The sequence below is a fragment of the Oncorhynchus gorbuscha genome, linkage group LG03, assembly GCF_021184085.1.
Source record: "Oncorhynchus gorbuscha isolate QuinsamMale2020 ecotype Even-year linkage group LG03, OgorEven_v1.0, whole genome shotgun sequence".
NCBI lineage: Eukaryota > Metazoa > Chordata > Actinopteri > Salmoniformes > Salmonidae > Oncorhynchus > Oncorhynchus gorbuscha.
The window spans coordinates 70428652-70445059 of record NC_060175.1 but is presented as its reverse complement, the minus strand read 5'-3'; the positions used below and the strand labels follow the sequence as shown (position 1 = coordinate 70445059).

The window sequence follows — 16408 nt, the reverse complement described above, 5'->3', positions numbered from 1 at the left end:
CCATTTAGTTATTGACTGGATTCGTCTGGAATTTCACCTTTTAGTTATTGACTGGATTCGTCTGGAATTTCACCTTTTAGTTATTGACTGGATTCGTCTGGAATTTCACCTTTTAGTTATTGACTGGATTCGTCTGGAATTTCACCTTTTAGTTATTGACTGGATTCGTCTGGAATTTCACCTTTTAGTTATTGACTGGATTCGTCTGGAATTTCACCTTTTAGTTATTGACTGGATTCGTCTGGAATTTCACCTTTTAGTTATTGACTGGATTCGTCTGGAATTTCACCTTTTAGTTATTGACTGGATTCGTCTGGAATTTCACCTTTTAGTTATTGACTGGATTCGTCTGGAATTTCACCTTTTAGTTATTGACTGGATTCGTCAACCAGTCTTTTTTCTTGTTTTCAGCATGTTTTTCAAGAATGGCGAGGATCAAATCAAATCAAATCAAATTTTATTTGTCACATACACATGGTTAGCAGATGTTAATGCGAGTGTAGCGAAATGCTTGTGCTTCTAGTTCCGACAATGCAGTGATAACCAACAAGTAATCTAACTAACAATTCCAAAACTACTGTCTTATACACAGTGTAAGGGGATAAGGAACATGTACATAAGGATATATGAATGAGTGATGGTACAGAGCAGCATACAGTAGATGGTATCGAGTACAGTATATACATATGAGATGAGTGTGTAGACAAAGTAAACAAAGTGGCATAGTTAAAGTGGCTAGTGATACATGTGTTACATAAGGATGCAGTCGATGTTGTAGAGTACAGTATATACATATGCATATGAGATGAATAATGTAGGGTAAGTAACATTATATAAGGTAGCATTGTTTAAAGTGGCTAGTGATATATTTACATAATTTCCCATCAATTCCCATTATTAAAATGGCTGGAGTTGGGTCAGTGTCAATGTCAGTGTGTTGGCAGCAGCCACTCAATGTTAGTGGTGGCTGTTTAACAGTCTGATGGCCTTGAGATAGAAGCTGTTTTTCAGTCTCTCGGTCCCAGCTTTGATGCACCTGTACTGACCTCGCCTTCTGGATGATAGCGGGGTGAACAGGCAGTGGTTCGGGTGGTTGATGTCCTTGATGATCTTTATGGCCTTCCTGTAACAACGGGTGGTGTAGGTGTCCTGGAGGGCAGGTAGTTTGCCCCGGTGATGCGTTGTGCAGTCCTCACTACCCTCTGGAGAGCCTTACGGTTGAGGGCGGAGCAGTTGCCGTACCAGGCGGTGATACAGCCCGCCAGGATGCTCTCGATTGTGCATCTGTAGAAGTTTGTGAGTGCTTTTGGTGACAAGCCGAATTTCTTCAGCCTCCTGAGGTTGAATAGGCGCTGCTGCGCCTTCTTCACGACGCTGTCAGTGTGAGTGGACCAATTCAGTTTGTCTGTGATGTGTATGCCGAGGAACTTAAAACTAGCTACCCTCTCCACTACTGTTCCATCGATGTGGATAGGGGGGTGTTCCCTCTGCTGTTTCCTGAAGTCCACAATCATCTCCTTAGTTTTGTTGACGTTGAGTGTGAGGTTATTTTCCTGACACCACACTCCAAGGGCCCTCACCTCCTCCCTGTAGGCCGTCTCGTCGTTGTTGGTAATCAAGCCTACCACTGTTGTGTCGTCCGCAAACTTGATGATTGAGTTGGAGGCGTGCGTGGCCACACAGTCGTGGGTGAACAGGGAGTACAGGAGAGGGCTCAGAACGCACCCTTGTGGGGCCCCCGTGTTGAGGATCAGCGGGGAGGAGATGTTGTTGCCTACCCTCACCACCTGGGGGCGGCCCGTCATTGACTCTTTTGGTCTGCATTTACCCATGATTTCAAAGTGAGAAAATACTGCTTTATTTTATTTTATCATAACATACAGTGCATTCGGAAAGTATTCAGACCCCTTGACTTTTTCCACAATTTGTTACATTACGGCCTTATTCTAAAATGGATTAAATAAAACTAATGACTCACCAATCTACACACAATAACCCATAATGACAAAGCGGGATGTTAGATTTTAGAAGGGTACCAAAACACTTTCTGTAGCATTTAAGGTCCCCAAGTGACCTCCATCATTCTTAAATGGAAGAAGTTTGGACTCTTCCTAGAGCTGGCCGTCCAGCCAAACTGAGCAATCGGGGGAGAAGGGCCTTGGTCAGGGAGGTGACCAAGAACCTGATGGTCAATCTAAAAGAGCTCTATAGAGTTCCTCTGTGGAGATGGGAGAACCTTCCGGAAGGACAACCATCTCTGCAGCACTCCTTTATGGTAGTGGCCAGACTGAAGCCACTCCTCAGTAAAAAGCACATGACAGCCCGCTTGGAGCTTGCCAAAAGGCACCTAAAGACTCTACGACTATGAGAAACAAGATTCTCTGGTCTGATGAAACCAATTTTGAACTCTTTTGCCTGAATGCCAAGCGTCACGCATGGAGGAAACCCGGCACTATCCCTACGGTGAAGCATAGTAATGGCAGCATCATGCTGTGGGGGTGTTTTCCAACGGCAGGGACTGGGAGACTAGCCAGGACCGAGTTAAAGGTGAACGGAGCAAAGTACAGAGAGATTCCTTGATGAAAACCTGCTCCAGAGCACTCAGGACCTCAGACTTGGGTGAAGGTTCACCTTCCAACAGGACAACGACCCTAAGCAAACAGCCAAGACAACGCAGATGTGGCTTCGGGATAAGTCTCTGAATGTTCTTGAGTGGCCCAGCCAGAGCCCGGACTTGAACCCTATCGAACATATCTGGAGAGACCTGAAAATAGCTGTGCAGCAACGCTCCCCATCCAACCTGACAGAGCTTAAGAGGATCTGCAGAGAAGAATGGGAGAAACTCCCCAAATACAGGTGTGTCAAGCGTGTAGTGTTATACCCAATAAGATCATTTCTGCCAAAGGTGCTTCAACAAAGTACTGATTAAAGGGTCTGAATACTTATGTAAATGTTTTTTTTTTTTTATAGCAAAAAACATCTAAAACCTGTTTTTGCTTTGACATTATGAGGTATTGTGTGTAGATTAAATAGGGGAAAAAATGTAATACATTTTAGAATAATGCTGTAACTTAACAAAATGTGGAAAAAGTCAACAAGTCTGAATAATTTCCAAAGCCACTGTATGTCCCCCCAAAATAAATTATTGAGCTTTCTTATATCACTTAGATATAGGACAGACACTTCAAAACTTTATTACTTATGATTCAGTTTTTGACTGTCTTTTTTGCAATTCAAGAATGTGTTATTCAAGGCGTTTTGATAGGCTATAGTAGTAAACTGCCACATTCGATATCATATCCCCCCCAAAAAGTAAAAAAATAAATAATTAAATTATATATATATATATATATATATATATATACCTAAAGGGGTCCTAAAATTCAAAATCAAATACCCAAATGATCCATGGTATGGCCGTCTTAAACAATTACATGTTAGGGTAGTCAAACCTTGTTCACCAAGGACCTGGGAAAGAGTTGCAGGGTGGAGGAGAAGTATTTATAAAGGATAAATAACCATCACTTTGCAGAAGGCCACGCAAAAACCCTTAACTAATGATTAGTAAATGGATTATAAGGACCTAATTTTTTATGACTCAATATTAAACACTTTAAAAGTTGTTTCTAAATGTGTGAATAATTACATTACTAACATTTACAAATGTTTAATGATTAATAAATTATGAATAAACAATTTTTCTTTCGTAACCGGCCGCGACCGGGAGGTCCGTGGGGCGACGCACAATTGGCCTAGCATCGTCCGGGTTAGGGAGGGCTTGGCCAGTAGGGATATCCTTGTCTCATCGCGCACCAGCGACTCCTGTGGTGGGCCGGGTGCAGTGCACGCTAATCAAGGTTGCCAGGTGCACGGTGTTTCCTCCGACACATTGGTGCGGCTGACTTCCGGGTTGGATGGCGCTGTGTTAAGAAGCAGTGCGGCTTGGTTGGGTTGTGTATCGGAGGACGCATGACTTTCAACCTTCATCTCTCCCGAGCCCGTACGGGAGTTGTAGTGATGAGACAAGATAGTAGCTACTAAAACAATTGGATACCACGAAATTGGGGAGAAAAAGGGCTAAAATTCAACAACATTTTTTTTAATTAACTATTTTACCTATCCATTATAAATGAGTTATTATAAAGTGTTACCCAACAATGTTGACTGCCATCACTTCAAACCTATTGAGCAAACACTCTGTTTTTTTTTACTGTTGCTATGAATCGTTACTGTAGCCTATGCTATTTAATAAACTATAGTATCAAATCAATCCACAATGGAGTATGGCAAGAATATTATGTGCCCCCAGCCGAATTGGAGTTGATGACAACACAAAGGCTGTCAATAACCCACAGAACTTGAGCCAATGGCATGCAGTATTAAGCCATGAAACACCCTCGTCACACCTAGAATTTATTTATTGACCAAAACCCAGCCCTTTCACAACACCGCCAGCTATTGTGCTCCTACTTCCTGCGGTAAACATTTCGGACACACCTCAGGATCTATTGCGCTACCACCAGCACTACGATTTACCATTGTGTTAGGTTTGTTAAAATAGAGCCCAAGCATTTTCTATGCAGAACAATCCCTGCACACACACACACAACCTCCCCATAACCTTGTGTAAGGGCTTCCTCAGATCCATTAAGTACTTTCTACAGAGCTACGTTGGGCCCCACACAGACACTAAAGTCATGTGCCTTTGATTTCATGATGTGCCTTTGATTTCATTTCATGTGTATTATCCATCTCTCTGCCCGCTGCTCAACAGCAGTTTGGTGACATCGTCGAGGAGTGGACAGCAGTTGAGAGAGAGGTAAAGAGGGCGAGAGTGTTAAACGTGTGTTATAGAGAATAATGAGGGAGGCAGAGCGAGGGGAGCGACAGAGCTTTGGAGAGGTTGACAGCCAGAGATGGTGATGGTGAGCAGGTGAGGATGAGAGGGAAAGTGAAGAGATAAGAGCAAGAAAAGAGAGTGAGACAGATTGAAGAAATCAGTTTAATTTAGACTGTCCACCATTGAGGAGGAGAATTTTGTTCTCCATTATTTGATCACTGTGGGCAGAAAAAGAGATTGAAAGTGCTGCTTTAAAACTAGAATCCTTAGTTGCTACATCCATTTGTGGACTTATAAATTAATAATTTACCCATTGATTCTTGAAGAATACAATCAATAAATACCTCTTGAGCTTAGTTCAACTGCTGTATCCCATCAGAACCCAAAATATAAGCTTGTTTTACTCTAATGGTTGTAAATAATGTATATGAATATAATGTATATAACACTGTATAGCATCAAAACATGGTTAAAACTATAATTTCTCATCATGTATGGTATGTCCTTGCATCCATAACTCTGTTTTTGACAGTGGTTACATTTCTCCAGGCCCATCCCTCCCGTCCATTTTTACAGAAACAGGGGCAGGGTGATCCTATTAGGGATCAAGGTAAGACCCAAGTACAGACTGTGTGAAGTAAAGATGTTTATTGTAAAACCAGGTGCAGGCAAATGACAGGTCAAGGCCAGCAGGGGTCGGTAATCCAGAGTAGGAGCAAAGGTACAGTATGGCAGGCAGGCTCAGGGACAGGCAGAGTTTAGTAATTCAGGGGTGGACTAAAGGTACAGGACGGCAGGTGAGCTCGGGGTCAGGGACAGGCAGAGTGGTCAGGCAGGTGGGCCCGGGGTCGGGACAGGCAGGGGTCAAAACCAGGAGGGTGAGAAAAGAGAAACTGGAAAAGGCAGGAGCTAACGAACTGGCAACACACAAACAGAGAACACAGGTATAAATACACAGGAGACAATTGGGGAAGATGGGTAACACGTGGAGGGTGTGGAGACAAGCACAAGGACAGGTGAAACATATCAGGGCGTGACAGATTCGCTTTGTTATTGTTTCAAGTAAGGATTCTATCTTTAAGAGGTGATTACGTAAACACCAGTGGAGGCTGCTTACGGGAGGACGGATCATAATAATAGCTGGAACGGAGCAGATGGAATGGCATCAAACCATGTGTTTGACGTATTTGATACCATTCTACTTATTCCGCTCCCGTCCTTCACAATTAAGGTGCCACCAACCTCTTGTGATAAAAGCTAAATGCTCGGCACTATCCAGCCCTCTTTTAACTGATACCGGGGCCAAGGCAACTGCTTGGTAACACTGAGAAAGAACCACTGTTTGTTTGTATACACTATACAAACTTCCCATATAAGGATGTAGCCAAGCTAAAAGGAATGAGGAAATGGAAAATATGGGGGGGGGGGGGTTCAGGTCTTTGCTTCAGGTCATCATTGTAAATAAGAATTTGTTCTTAATTGACTTATGTATTTGGGCTGCAATTTCTGAGGCTGGTAACTCTAATGAACTTATCCTCTGAAGGAGAGGTAACTTTGGGGTCTTCCTTTTCCTGTGGCAGTCCTCATGAGAGCCAGTTTCATCATCATGTCTGATGGTTTTTGCGAGTTCATTTGAAGAAACTTTCAAAGTTCTTGACATTTTCCGCATTGACTAACCTTCATGTCTTAAAGTAATAATGGACTGTTGTTTCTCTTTGCTTATTTGAGCTGTTCTTGCCATAATATTGACTTGGGTCTTTTACCAAATAGGGCTATCTTCTGTATACCACCCCTACCTTGTCACAACACAACTGATTGGCTCAAAGAAGGAAAGAAATTCCACAAATTAACTTTTAACATGGCACACCTGTTAATTGAAATGCATTCCAGGTGATTACCTCAGGAAGCTGGTTGAGAGAATGCCAAGAGTGTGCAAAGCTGTCTTCAAAGGGTGGCTACTTGGAAGAATTTCAAATCTCAAATATATTTTTATTTGTTTAACAGTTTTTTGGTTACTACATGATTCCATGTGCGTTATTTCATCGTTTTGATGTCTTCATTATTATTCCACAATGTAGAAAATAGTCAAAATAAAGAAAAACCCTGCAATGAGTAGGTGTGTACAAACTTTTGACTGGTACTGTACCAGTATAAATAACAGTGAAATAAAGCTTCCCCTCTGTGGTAGCTCTCGCAAAGCTAACATCCACTCTTTGTCTTATCATACCCAGATGAACTGTTTTGCTCTCATAGCATTACTTTCTTGTATATCTACTGCTTATACCTTACACTTTCTTGGATCTTCTTTCTCCCTCTCATATCTCATAACACATCTCTCCACCTCCTCCCCTATACATTACTAAGGCGCTTGAATAATCTTGCATAACCACACACTCAACCCAATTACTCTATATATTAAAGAAACACAGGGTCACTTCCTAATTCAGATCTGTTAGTTTACACCGGCTTGCTAACTAAGAGTCAACACTGCTCTCTGTCATGGTATGAGATGTTTTACGATGTATGTGTGCGTGCATGTGTGACTCACAGTATGTGATGTCTGAGTACGAGGCTTTTATGTGGTGTGTATGCATCTGTGTATGTTTATATACTACATGACCAGAAGTATGTGGACACCTGCTTGTCGAACATCTCATTCCAACATCATGGACATTAATATGTTGTTGGTCCCACCTTTGCTGCTATAACAGCTTCCCCTCTTCTGGGTGCGGTGACTTGCTTCCATTCAGCCATAAGAGCATTAGTGAGGACGGGCACTGATGTTTTGCGATTAGGGCTGGCTTGCAATCGACATTTCAATGCATCCCAAATCTGTTCGATGTAGTTAAGGTCAGGGCTTTGTGCAGGTCAGTCAAGTTCTTCCACACACCAATCTCGACAAACCATTTCTGTATGGACCTCGCTTTGTGCATGGGGGAATTATCATGCTGAAACAGGACAGGACCTTCCCCAAACCATTGCCACAAATTTGGAAGCACTGAATCGCCTACAATGTCATTGCATGTTGTAGCATTAAGATTTCCATTCACTGGAACTAAGTGGCCTAAGCCCGAACCATGAAAAACAGCCCTGCCATTATTCCTTTTCCACCTAACTTTACCGCTGGCACTATGCATTGGGGCAGGAAACGTTCTCCCAGCATCCGCCAAACCCAGATTAGTCCGTTTAACTGCCAGATGGTGAAGCGTGATTCATCACTCCAGAGAATACATTTCCACTGCTCCAGAGTCCAATGGAGGCGAGCTTTACACCACTCCAGCCAACAATTGGCATTGCGCATGGTGATCTTAGGCTTGCGTGCGGCTGCTCGGGCATAGAAACGTGTTGGGGAATGTGTTGGGGAAGTGAATTGCTTAATGAACACAGCTGCCTTACATACCATGGGGCTTGGGTGAGGGCAAGCTGAGTCTCCCTATGACTGACTGCATGAACTCTGATTCCACAGTACCACTTTTCCATAAGCCTCTTTATAGGGTTCAGGTGTTACTCATGACTTCGTTGAGATAACCAACAATGGAGCAAATCAGGAAGCTGGTCTATCACAGGGCCATACCCCTAATCCATCTCCTTATTGCTGAGTGCCAAGTAAAGAGACATTGAGTATTACGTATGACTAGGGATCGAATCCCCAAACCTTCCAATCTCAGGTGGCCACTGAGTTGTCCGAAAACACCATAGGAAAACACCAGAGCTACTGAACAGTCCTTAAGTCCTTAGCAGCATAGAGATGGGTAGAGTGTTCACAAAAATAGGAGTGCCCTCTTTCCATCTCTATGTTTAGCATATGTTTGTATCTAAAGTGACTTAAAGTTAACATGCAGTATATTCAGTTGCCTATGTGGGATGTAGCCCGGCAATTGAACCCACAACTTTGGTGTTGTGAGCACTACACTGACCAACTGAGCCATCTGAACCATCAATCAATCAATTTGCCCAGCCCTTTTCATAGCAACATTGGTAGTTATGTGCTTCACGGTAACCATGGAGAGGAGGAAAGGTGTATGTAGAACAGCATGGCTTTGCGGCCTTGGCGTTGTGGGCGCTAGAGAAGGAGCTCGGCAAACCGGAGAATCAGGAAACAAAGGCTACATATTCATCTCCAATTGACTCCTTGAGGCCAGTCTCTGCCCCTACCCCTCCCTCACCCCCCTCTGTATCCAGGGATGTGGTAGTAGCAAAGGCCCTCTCAGTGACACTGAGCACTGGATTATGGGGGATCTCTACACACACACAATGCTTTGAGTAATCTTGTCACCGTGGCATATGCACAAGGCATTTGTATCTCTCACAATTGCAGTGAAATAACTGGGTCTTCTGCTGTAGCTACAGTTATAGGACTTCACTGTCAGATCTCTATCTCAACCAGAAGATAGCAGAAAGCTGCTCTTGGACCCGGAGTTGTTCCCGGAGTTTGATCTGAACACATGGGACACTGTCCTAGCAGTCTGTTGAGAAGTCTGCAAAGAATCAATGTGTTTCCATTTATATACTGTGAGATATATGATGTGAAATCAACCATAGAAACCCATATATAGAAACCTTTTGCTAATAGTATTTCATAGGACTCTGGTCAAAAGGAGTTCACGATATAGGGAATAGGGTGTCGTTTGGGATGGAGAATCTCCAGTTCATGCTATTCCTCTTCTCCTTCTGTCACAGCACAGGTCAGTAAAGTCATTTTTCACAGCCTAACATCTCTTTTTTTGACAGAAACCTGGGCAAGTCTGGATTGAGGGTGTCTTGCCTGGGATTAGGTGAGTGTGATGATCCATTCAATTGAACTCAATGTCATGTTCATTGTCCTGGTAGGAAATGCATTGTGCAGTCAGGAGTTACAAAAGATACAACGTTTGTTCACCACATTCTCTGCAGACAATGGACTTCCGCATATGCATGGCTGCTCGCTTACACACACACACGCGCACTCATAGGCGCGGTTCCCCGGACACTAATTAAAACTAGTCCTGGGGTAACAAGCAAACGAAAGGGAGAATCTCCATGGGAAATTATTTGAAGTTCAGGACTAGGTTTAATCTGGGTCTGAGAAACCACTCCATAGAGTTCTGACACTCTCTATTCTCCACAGGCACGTGGGTTACCTTCGGAGGACAGATCACAGATGAGGTAGGCGGAGACTCCATACTCACAACATCCATTGTCCATGTCCACAGTGTATGTGACGTAGTGGAGTCAATATGTGCGATATTAGGGTGACATCCCAATTCAACCATGAATCTAGCTGTCAGTATCCAGTTTAGTTGCTTGATTGATTATTATTTTAATTAAAATCACATTTTAGGTGTAGACTAACAGTGAAAATTCTTTCTTACGGGTCATTTCCCAACAATGCAGAGTTAAAGATAAAGATACAAATAAAATGTAAACAACGGGGCTATATACAGGGAGTACCAGTACCGATTCAAGGTTATTGGGGTACGAGGTTATTGAGGTCGATATGTACTGTGTATATAGGTAGGGGTAAAGTGACTAGGCACTTAACAAGGATAGATAATAGGCAGTAGCAGCAGCATATGTGGCGAGTGTCAAAATGTGTGTGTGGCGTCAGTATGTATGTGTGCACAGCGCATGTTATCCATGTGTCATTGCTTTATGCTAATCAACTAAAGCCTTTTCACTTTTCAGACCTTCTATTAGACAGACACAGACACCTATGTCATCTCTCTCTCTCTCTCTCTCTCTCTCTCTCTCTCTCTCTCTCTCTCTCTCTCTCTCTCTCTCTCTCTCTCTCTCCCTTTTTTCACTCTCTCACCCCCTTTCTCTCTCTCTCTCTCTCTCCCTCTCTGTAGATGGCGGAAGAAATAATGACATTGGCCTATGAGAACGGGATCAATCTGTTTGACACAGCGGAGGTCTACGCTGCAGGGAAGTGAGTGCACGCACTCATGTACGCATGTGCATGCACACATGCACACACACGTGCATACACACCACACACACATCCACTCTTCCATTCCATCTCCGTCTGTTTTACTGGGCCTCAGTGGCTAACCACTTTGAGGTCACTGTAGCTTCAGAGTGTGGTTGAACTCCCATCCCCTCCAACTGCATAAGAACATCTTCAACTGCATTACGTGTGTGTGAGTGTGCATGTGTGTGTGAAATAATTGCTAATAACACTCACACACCACATACAGTACACACACCACAAATACACACTAACAAAGCTGTGTTTGATAAGAGCTGTCACATAGAGGAAGATGTGCTTGATGGGAAATGATAAGAGCCATTCATGGAGAACACATAGGTCCTTGGGGCAAAGATGTAACATCTGTCAACAGCCAGAGAGATGCATCGTCCTCGACCCAATCCTCCCTCTATCCTTCCCTTTCACATGCTGAGAATGTCCTTTTGGAGAGAGAAAGAGAGAGCGAGAGACTGAAAAAAGTCTGAAAAAGCGATAGGCAGAGCATTATTCTCTGCTGTCACGTTTCAGTAAATCGCCTGCTTCATTAGCCTTGACCTCATAGACCAGAAGTCTCCACTGCTCTCCTATTTCACAAATTGTGCTCTGTACTTCCCTCATGCACCATGTGTCAATAACATCCGAAGAATGGTATTCATTCAACTTCCCATGGTTGTAAGAATTTGTTGTTCTTCTCTTGCAGGGCAGAGGTCGTATTGGGAAACATCATCAAGAAGAAAGGTTGGAGGTGCGTAGAGTTTAATGGGATTTCTGTTGTCGCCCGGAGCCATTTTCACACATGCCCCTGTGTGTGTGTGTGTGTGTGTGTGTGTGTGTGTGTGTGTGTGTGTGTGTGTGTGTGTGTGTGTGTGTGTGTGTGTGTGTGTGTGTGTGTGTGTGTGTGTGTGTGTGTGTGTGTGTGTGTGTGTGTGTGTGTGTGTGTGTGTGTGTGTGTGTGTGTGTGTGTGTGAAATTATTGCTAATGCCATCTATGCTGGAAATTATTATATATATATTAATTTTTTTATGAGCATGGCCTTATTTCTATTACAGCATATTGGATGACTGCAAACACAATTTACTTTCATAGCAGCCACATCTGAACAGCATGATCACTTTACGCGTTGTATAATTCCTTCTCGCATCTACGCGCTCTCCTCCTCTTACCTTTTCCCTTCGCTTGTGGACTTCAGTGCTGGTCTGTGACCAGGTGAAGAAACATTTCCAAGCCAACCATTCATATCATAACTGCTAAACGCTACTCACAGCCTACATCGTTGTCACCATATTAGCTAACACCATAGACAACATACAGTGCTTTGCAAAAGTATTCACCCCCTTGGTGTTTTTCCTATTTTGTTTCATTACAACCTGTAATTTAAATAGATTTTTATTTGGATTTCATGTAATGGACATACACAAAATAGTCCAAATTGGTGAAGTGAAATGAAAAACTCTTCAAAAAATTTCAAAAATTAAAAACAGAAAGGTGGTGCGTGCAAATGTATTCACCACTTTTGCTATGAAGCCCCTAAATAAAATCTGGTGCAAACAATTACCTTCAGAAGTCACATAATTCGTTAAATAAAGTCCACCTGTGTGCAATTAAGTGTCACATGATCTGTCACATAATGTCAGTATATATACACCGGTTCTGAAAGGCCCCAGGATCTGCATGGATGGCGCTAAATACAGGGACATTTTTGAGGGAAACCTGTCTCAGTCTTCCAGAGATTTGAGAGTGTGATGGAGGTTTACCTTCAAGCAGGACAATGGCCCTAAGCATACTGCTAAAGCAACACTTGAGTGGTTTAATGGGAAACATTTAAATGTATTGGAATGGCTTCGTCAAAGCCCAGACCTCAATCCTATTGAGAATCTGTGGAATGATTTAAAGATTGCTGTACACCAGCGGAATCATTCCAACTTGAAGGAGCTGGATCAGTTTTGCCTTGAAGAATTGGCAAAAATCCCAGTGGATAGATGTGCCAAGCTTATAGAGACATACCCCAAGAGACTTGCAGCTGTAATTTCTGCAAAAGGTGTCTCTACAAAGTATTGACTTTGGGGGAGGTGAAAAGTTATGCATGCTCAAGTTTTCGATTTTTTTGTCTTATTTCTTGTTTGTTTCACAATAAAAAATATTTTGCATCTTCAAAGTGGTAGGCTTTCATACAACCCCCCCAAAATAAATGTTAATTACAGGTTGTAAGGCAACAAAATAGGAAAGGGGGGAGATTAGCAGTTACACCGGCGGGCACTGTTGGCAAGAAATCAATAAAACCAAAAGCTTACATTGACTTGGATAAGTTCCAGTGTTGGAGAGCCATAGCCAGCTACGTAACATAGCTTATGCTTTCAGAACTAGATTCATTCTCTGATCCTTTGATTGGGTTAATTAACATAAACACATAGCCTACAAGCTACTGATGCAGACCTTTGGAACATTTACATTTTAAAAAGTCTAATAAAGGTATGTAATATAGCCTACACCTTCACAATAAACCCATTATTTATTTTAGACAGGTCTAAAGAAACATGATATGAAGAAAATGTAGTCTATTTCAGAAGAACAGAATAGCATACTATTGTCTTTATGTTAGGTCCTGATCTGGCTATGCCATATGGCTGTGGGCTACACTAGTTCATTTAGCCACAATATTAGCTTAGAATTCCATGACATTATTTTATATTACTTTATAGTATGAACAATACATTTGAACAAAGCTGAATAAAATAGAAATGATATTTTCTTCAAACGATTGGAGGGAGTGAGCACATGCATTCCGTGTTGAGAGGTTAACAAACAAATAGCTATTCCTATATGCTTACTTTATAGTTAATAATGTTACTTTAGTTGTTCTACAAACGTTGGGCTCGATGTTTTGTTTTTTAACACATTGTAAGGCTACTTGATGCGACTAATGATTATTTTGAAAAAAGTTGCTTGAAAGGCATGAGCTCTGCTTTGGTTTTTTTTGTGCAGGCTGTACACGCATCTTCAGTCTCTCATTCACAATTTGAGAAGCACTTGATAATGCCTTGAATTTCCCGGCGGCATCCACTTTGTGTGGCCATAATGCAACCTAAAAAAAACATGCCTTTTGCAGCCCTTCTCCCTGAGTGCTGCCTGCTCCGAAGCACCTCTCATCTCACTCACACTGCTCTCCTTCATGTGATCGGGTCTTTCTCAAAAGCTACAAGTGAAGACAGACGCATCCGGGACGCAACTGCACAAGTCCTTATCCAATTCCGAGGTGCATATTGAAGATATTGGAAGAACTGTCCACCTTTACTTTTCGTCAGCAACAAAAAGATGAGGCCTAACAAACAACAAAAGCACCCATGTCAATCTACTATCCCCCATCGTACAAAAGTAGAGATATTATATTCTGTGCGAGAAATCAATATTCCAAACATAGTCTGGTACAGTTGTGGGATGCGATAGATTCCAAATAAATACAACCACTAGCAATGAGGCTGATGCAACAGATCAGAACGTTTAACTTTAAATGTTAATAAACTATTAGGCTATTTCTTCACATTATAAGCGCAGCAATACGCACATGGTAGTAGACTATAAGCGCAAATGTTCCATTAGCGGAAAACAGCATTATCAAAAGTGACGCAAATGCAATTATGCATGTAATGCTTTTATTATAAAGGTGCATTTTTATGGTTAAAATGATCTTCCCCAAACCTCAAAGTCACGCGCTGCGTATGTATGCCAGTTAGGCTCTACACCCATTGTAAATCAGATTAATGTGCCTCATTTGAAGACATTATTTGTCCACTTTAGTTGTGATACAAACCTTATCAAAACATATAGGCCTATGGGCTAGGCTACATGAGGTGTGCGACTATGATTACAAAGTCGTACATAAAGGGCATTGTTTCTTGCTTTAAGCTGGACATAATTGACAAGTGATAATATATCATTCATAAGTGATAAGCTAATATTGTCACCCATCAGACTATACTTGATTTAATCTTTCATATTAAAATATACATGTGTGAAATTCGTTTGGATTTAGAATGGACAATTGTCATGCACCTATCTCAAAACGGGCAGGGGAAAAAATACATGTCATCTCTGCACTTACAGTCCCTTCTACATTTACATTTAACATTTAAGTTATTTAGCAGACGCTCTTATCCAGAGCGACTTACAAATTGGTGCATTCACCTTATAACATCCAGTGGAACAGTCACTTTACAATAGTGCATCTAAATCTTAAAGGGGGGGTGAGAGGGATTACTTATCCTATCCTAGGTATTCCTTGAAGAGGTGGGGTTTCAGGTGTCTCCGGAAGGTGGTGATTGACTCCGCTGTCCTGGCGTCGTGAGGGAGTTTGTTCCACCATTGGGGGGCCAGAGCAGCGAACAGTTTTGACTGGGCTGAGCGGGAGCTGTACTTCCTCAGTGGTAGGGAGGCGAGCAGGCCAGATGTGGATGAACGCAGTGCCCTTGTTTGGGTGTAGGGCCTGATCAGAGCCTGGAGGTACTGAGGTGCCGTTCCCCTCACAGCTCCGTAGGCAAGCACCATGGTCTTGTAGCGGATGCGAGCTTCAACTGGAAGCCAGTGGAGAGAACGGAGGAGCGGGGTGACGTGAGAGAACTTGGGAAGGTTGAACACCAGACGGGCTGCGGCGTTCTGGATGAGTTGAAGGGGTTTAATGGCACAGGCAGGGAGCCCAGCCAACAGCGAGTTGCAGTAATCCAGACGGGAGATGACAAGTGCCTGGATTAGGACCTGCGCCGCTTCCTGTGTGAGGCAGGGTCGTACTCTGCGGATGTTGTAGAGCATGAACCTACAGGAACGGGCCACCGCCTTGATGTTGGTTGAGAACGACAGGGTGTTGTCCAGGATCACGCCAAGGTTCTTAGCGCTCTGGGAGGAGGACACAATGGAGTTGTCAACCGTGATGGCGAGATCATGGAACGGGCAGTCCTTCCCCGGGAGGAAGAGCAGCTCCGTCTTGCCGAGGTTCAGCTTGAGGTGGTGATCCGTCATCCACACTGATATGTCTGCCAGACATGCAGAGATGCGATTCGCCACCTGGTCATCAGAAGGGGGAAAGGAGAAGATTAGTTGTGTGTCATCTGCATAGCAATGATAGGAGAGACCATGTGAGGTTATGACAGAGCCAAGTGACTTGGTGTATAGCGAGAATAGGAGAGGGCCTAGAACAGAGCCCTGGGGGACACCAGTGGTGAGAGCGCGTGGTGAGGAGACAGATTCTCGCCACGCCACCTGGTAGGAGCGACCTGTCAGGTAGGACGCAATCCAAGCGTGGGCCGCGCCGGAGATGCCCAACTCGGAGAGGGTGGAGAGGAGGATCTGATGGTTCACAGTATTGAAGGCAGCCGATAGGTCTAGAAGGATGAGAGCAGAGGAGAGAGAGTTAGCTTTAGCAGTGCGGAGCACCTCCGTGATACAGAGCAGAGCAGTCTCAGTTGAATGACTAGTCTTGAAACCTGACTGATTTGGATCAAGAAAGTCATTCAGAGAGAGATAGCGGGAGACCTATTCAGACCCATTGACTTTTTCCCACATTTTGTTACATTAGACATATTCTAAAATCAATTAAATAAATAAAATTCTCAGCAATCTACACCCAATA

At 43.1% G+C, this 16408-nt stretch overlaps 1 protein-coding gene across 6 annotated transcripts in view; it reads left to right on the top strand.

Annotated features, from left to right (window-relative positions):
• LOC124031823 (voltage-gated potassium channel subunit beta-2-like) overlaps nucleotides 1-16408 on the top strand; it is a 124080-nt gene that overhangs the window by 81849 nt on the left and 25823 nt on the right. For all 6 annotated transcript variants that reach the window (XM_046343534.1, XM_046343531.1, XM_046343530.1 and 3 more), the window contains 4 exons: nucleotides 9572-9615; nucleotides 9948-9985; nucleotides 10669-10748; nucleotides 11488-11532. In XM_046343534.1, the coding sequence (XP_046199490.1) occupies nucleotides 9572-9615; nucleotides 9948-9985; nucleotides 10669-10748; nucleotides 11488-11532 (207 nt within the window). The remainder of the gene's footprint in view (nucleotides 1-9571; nucleotides 9616-9947; nucleotides 9986-10668; nucleotides 10749-11487; nucleotides 11533-16408) is intronic.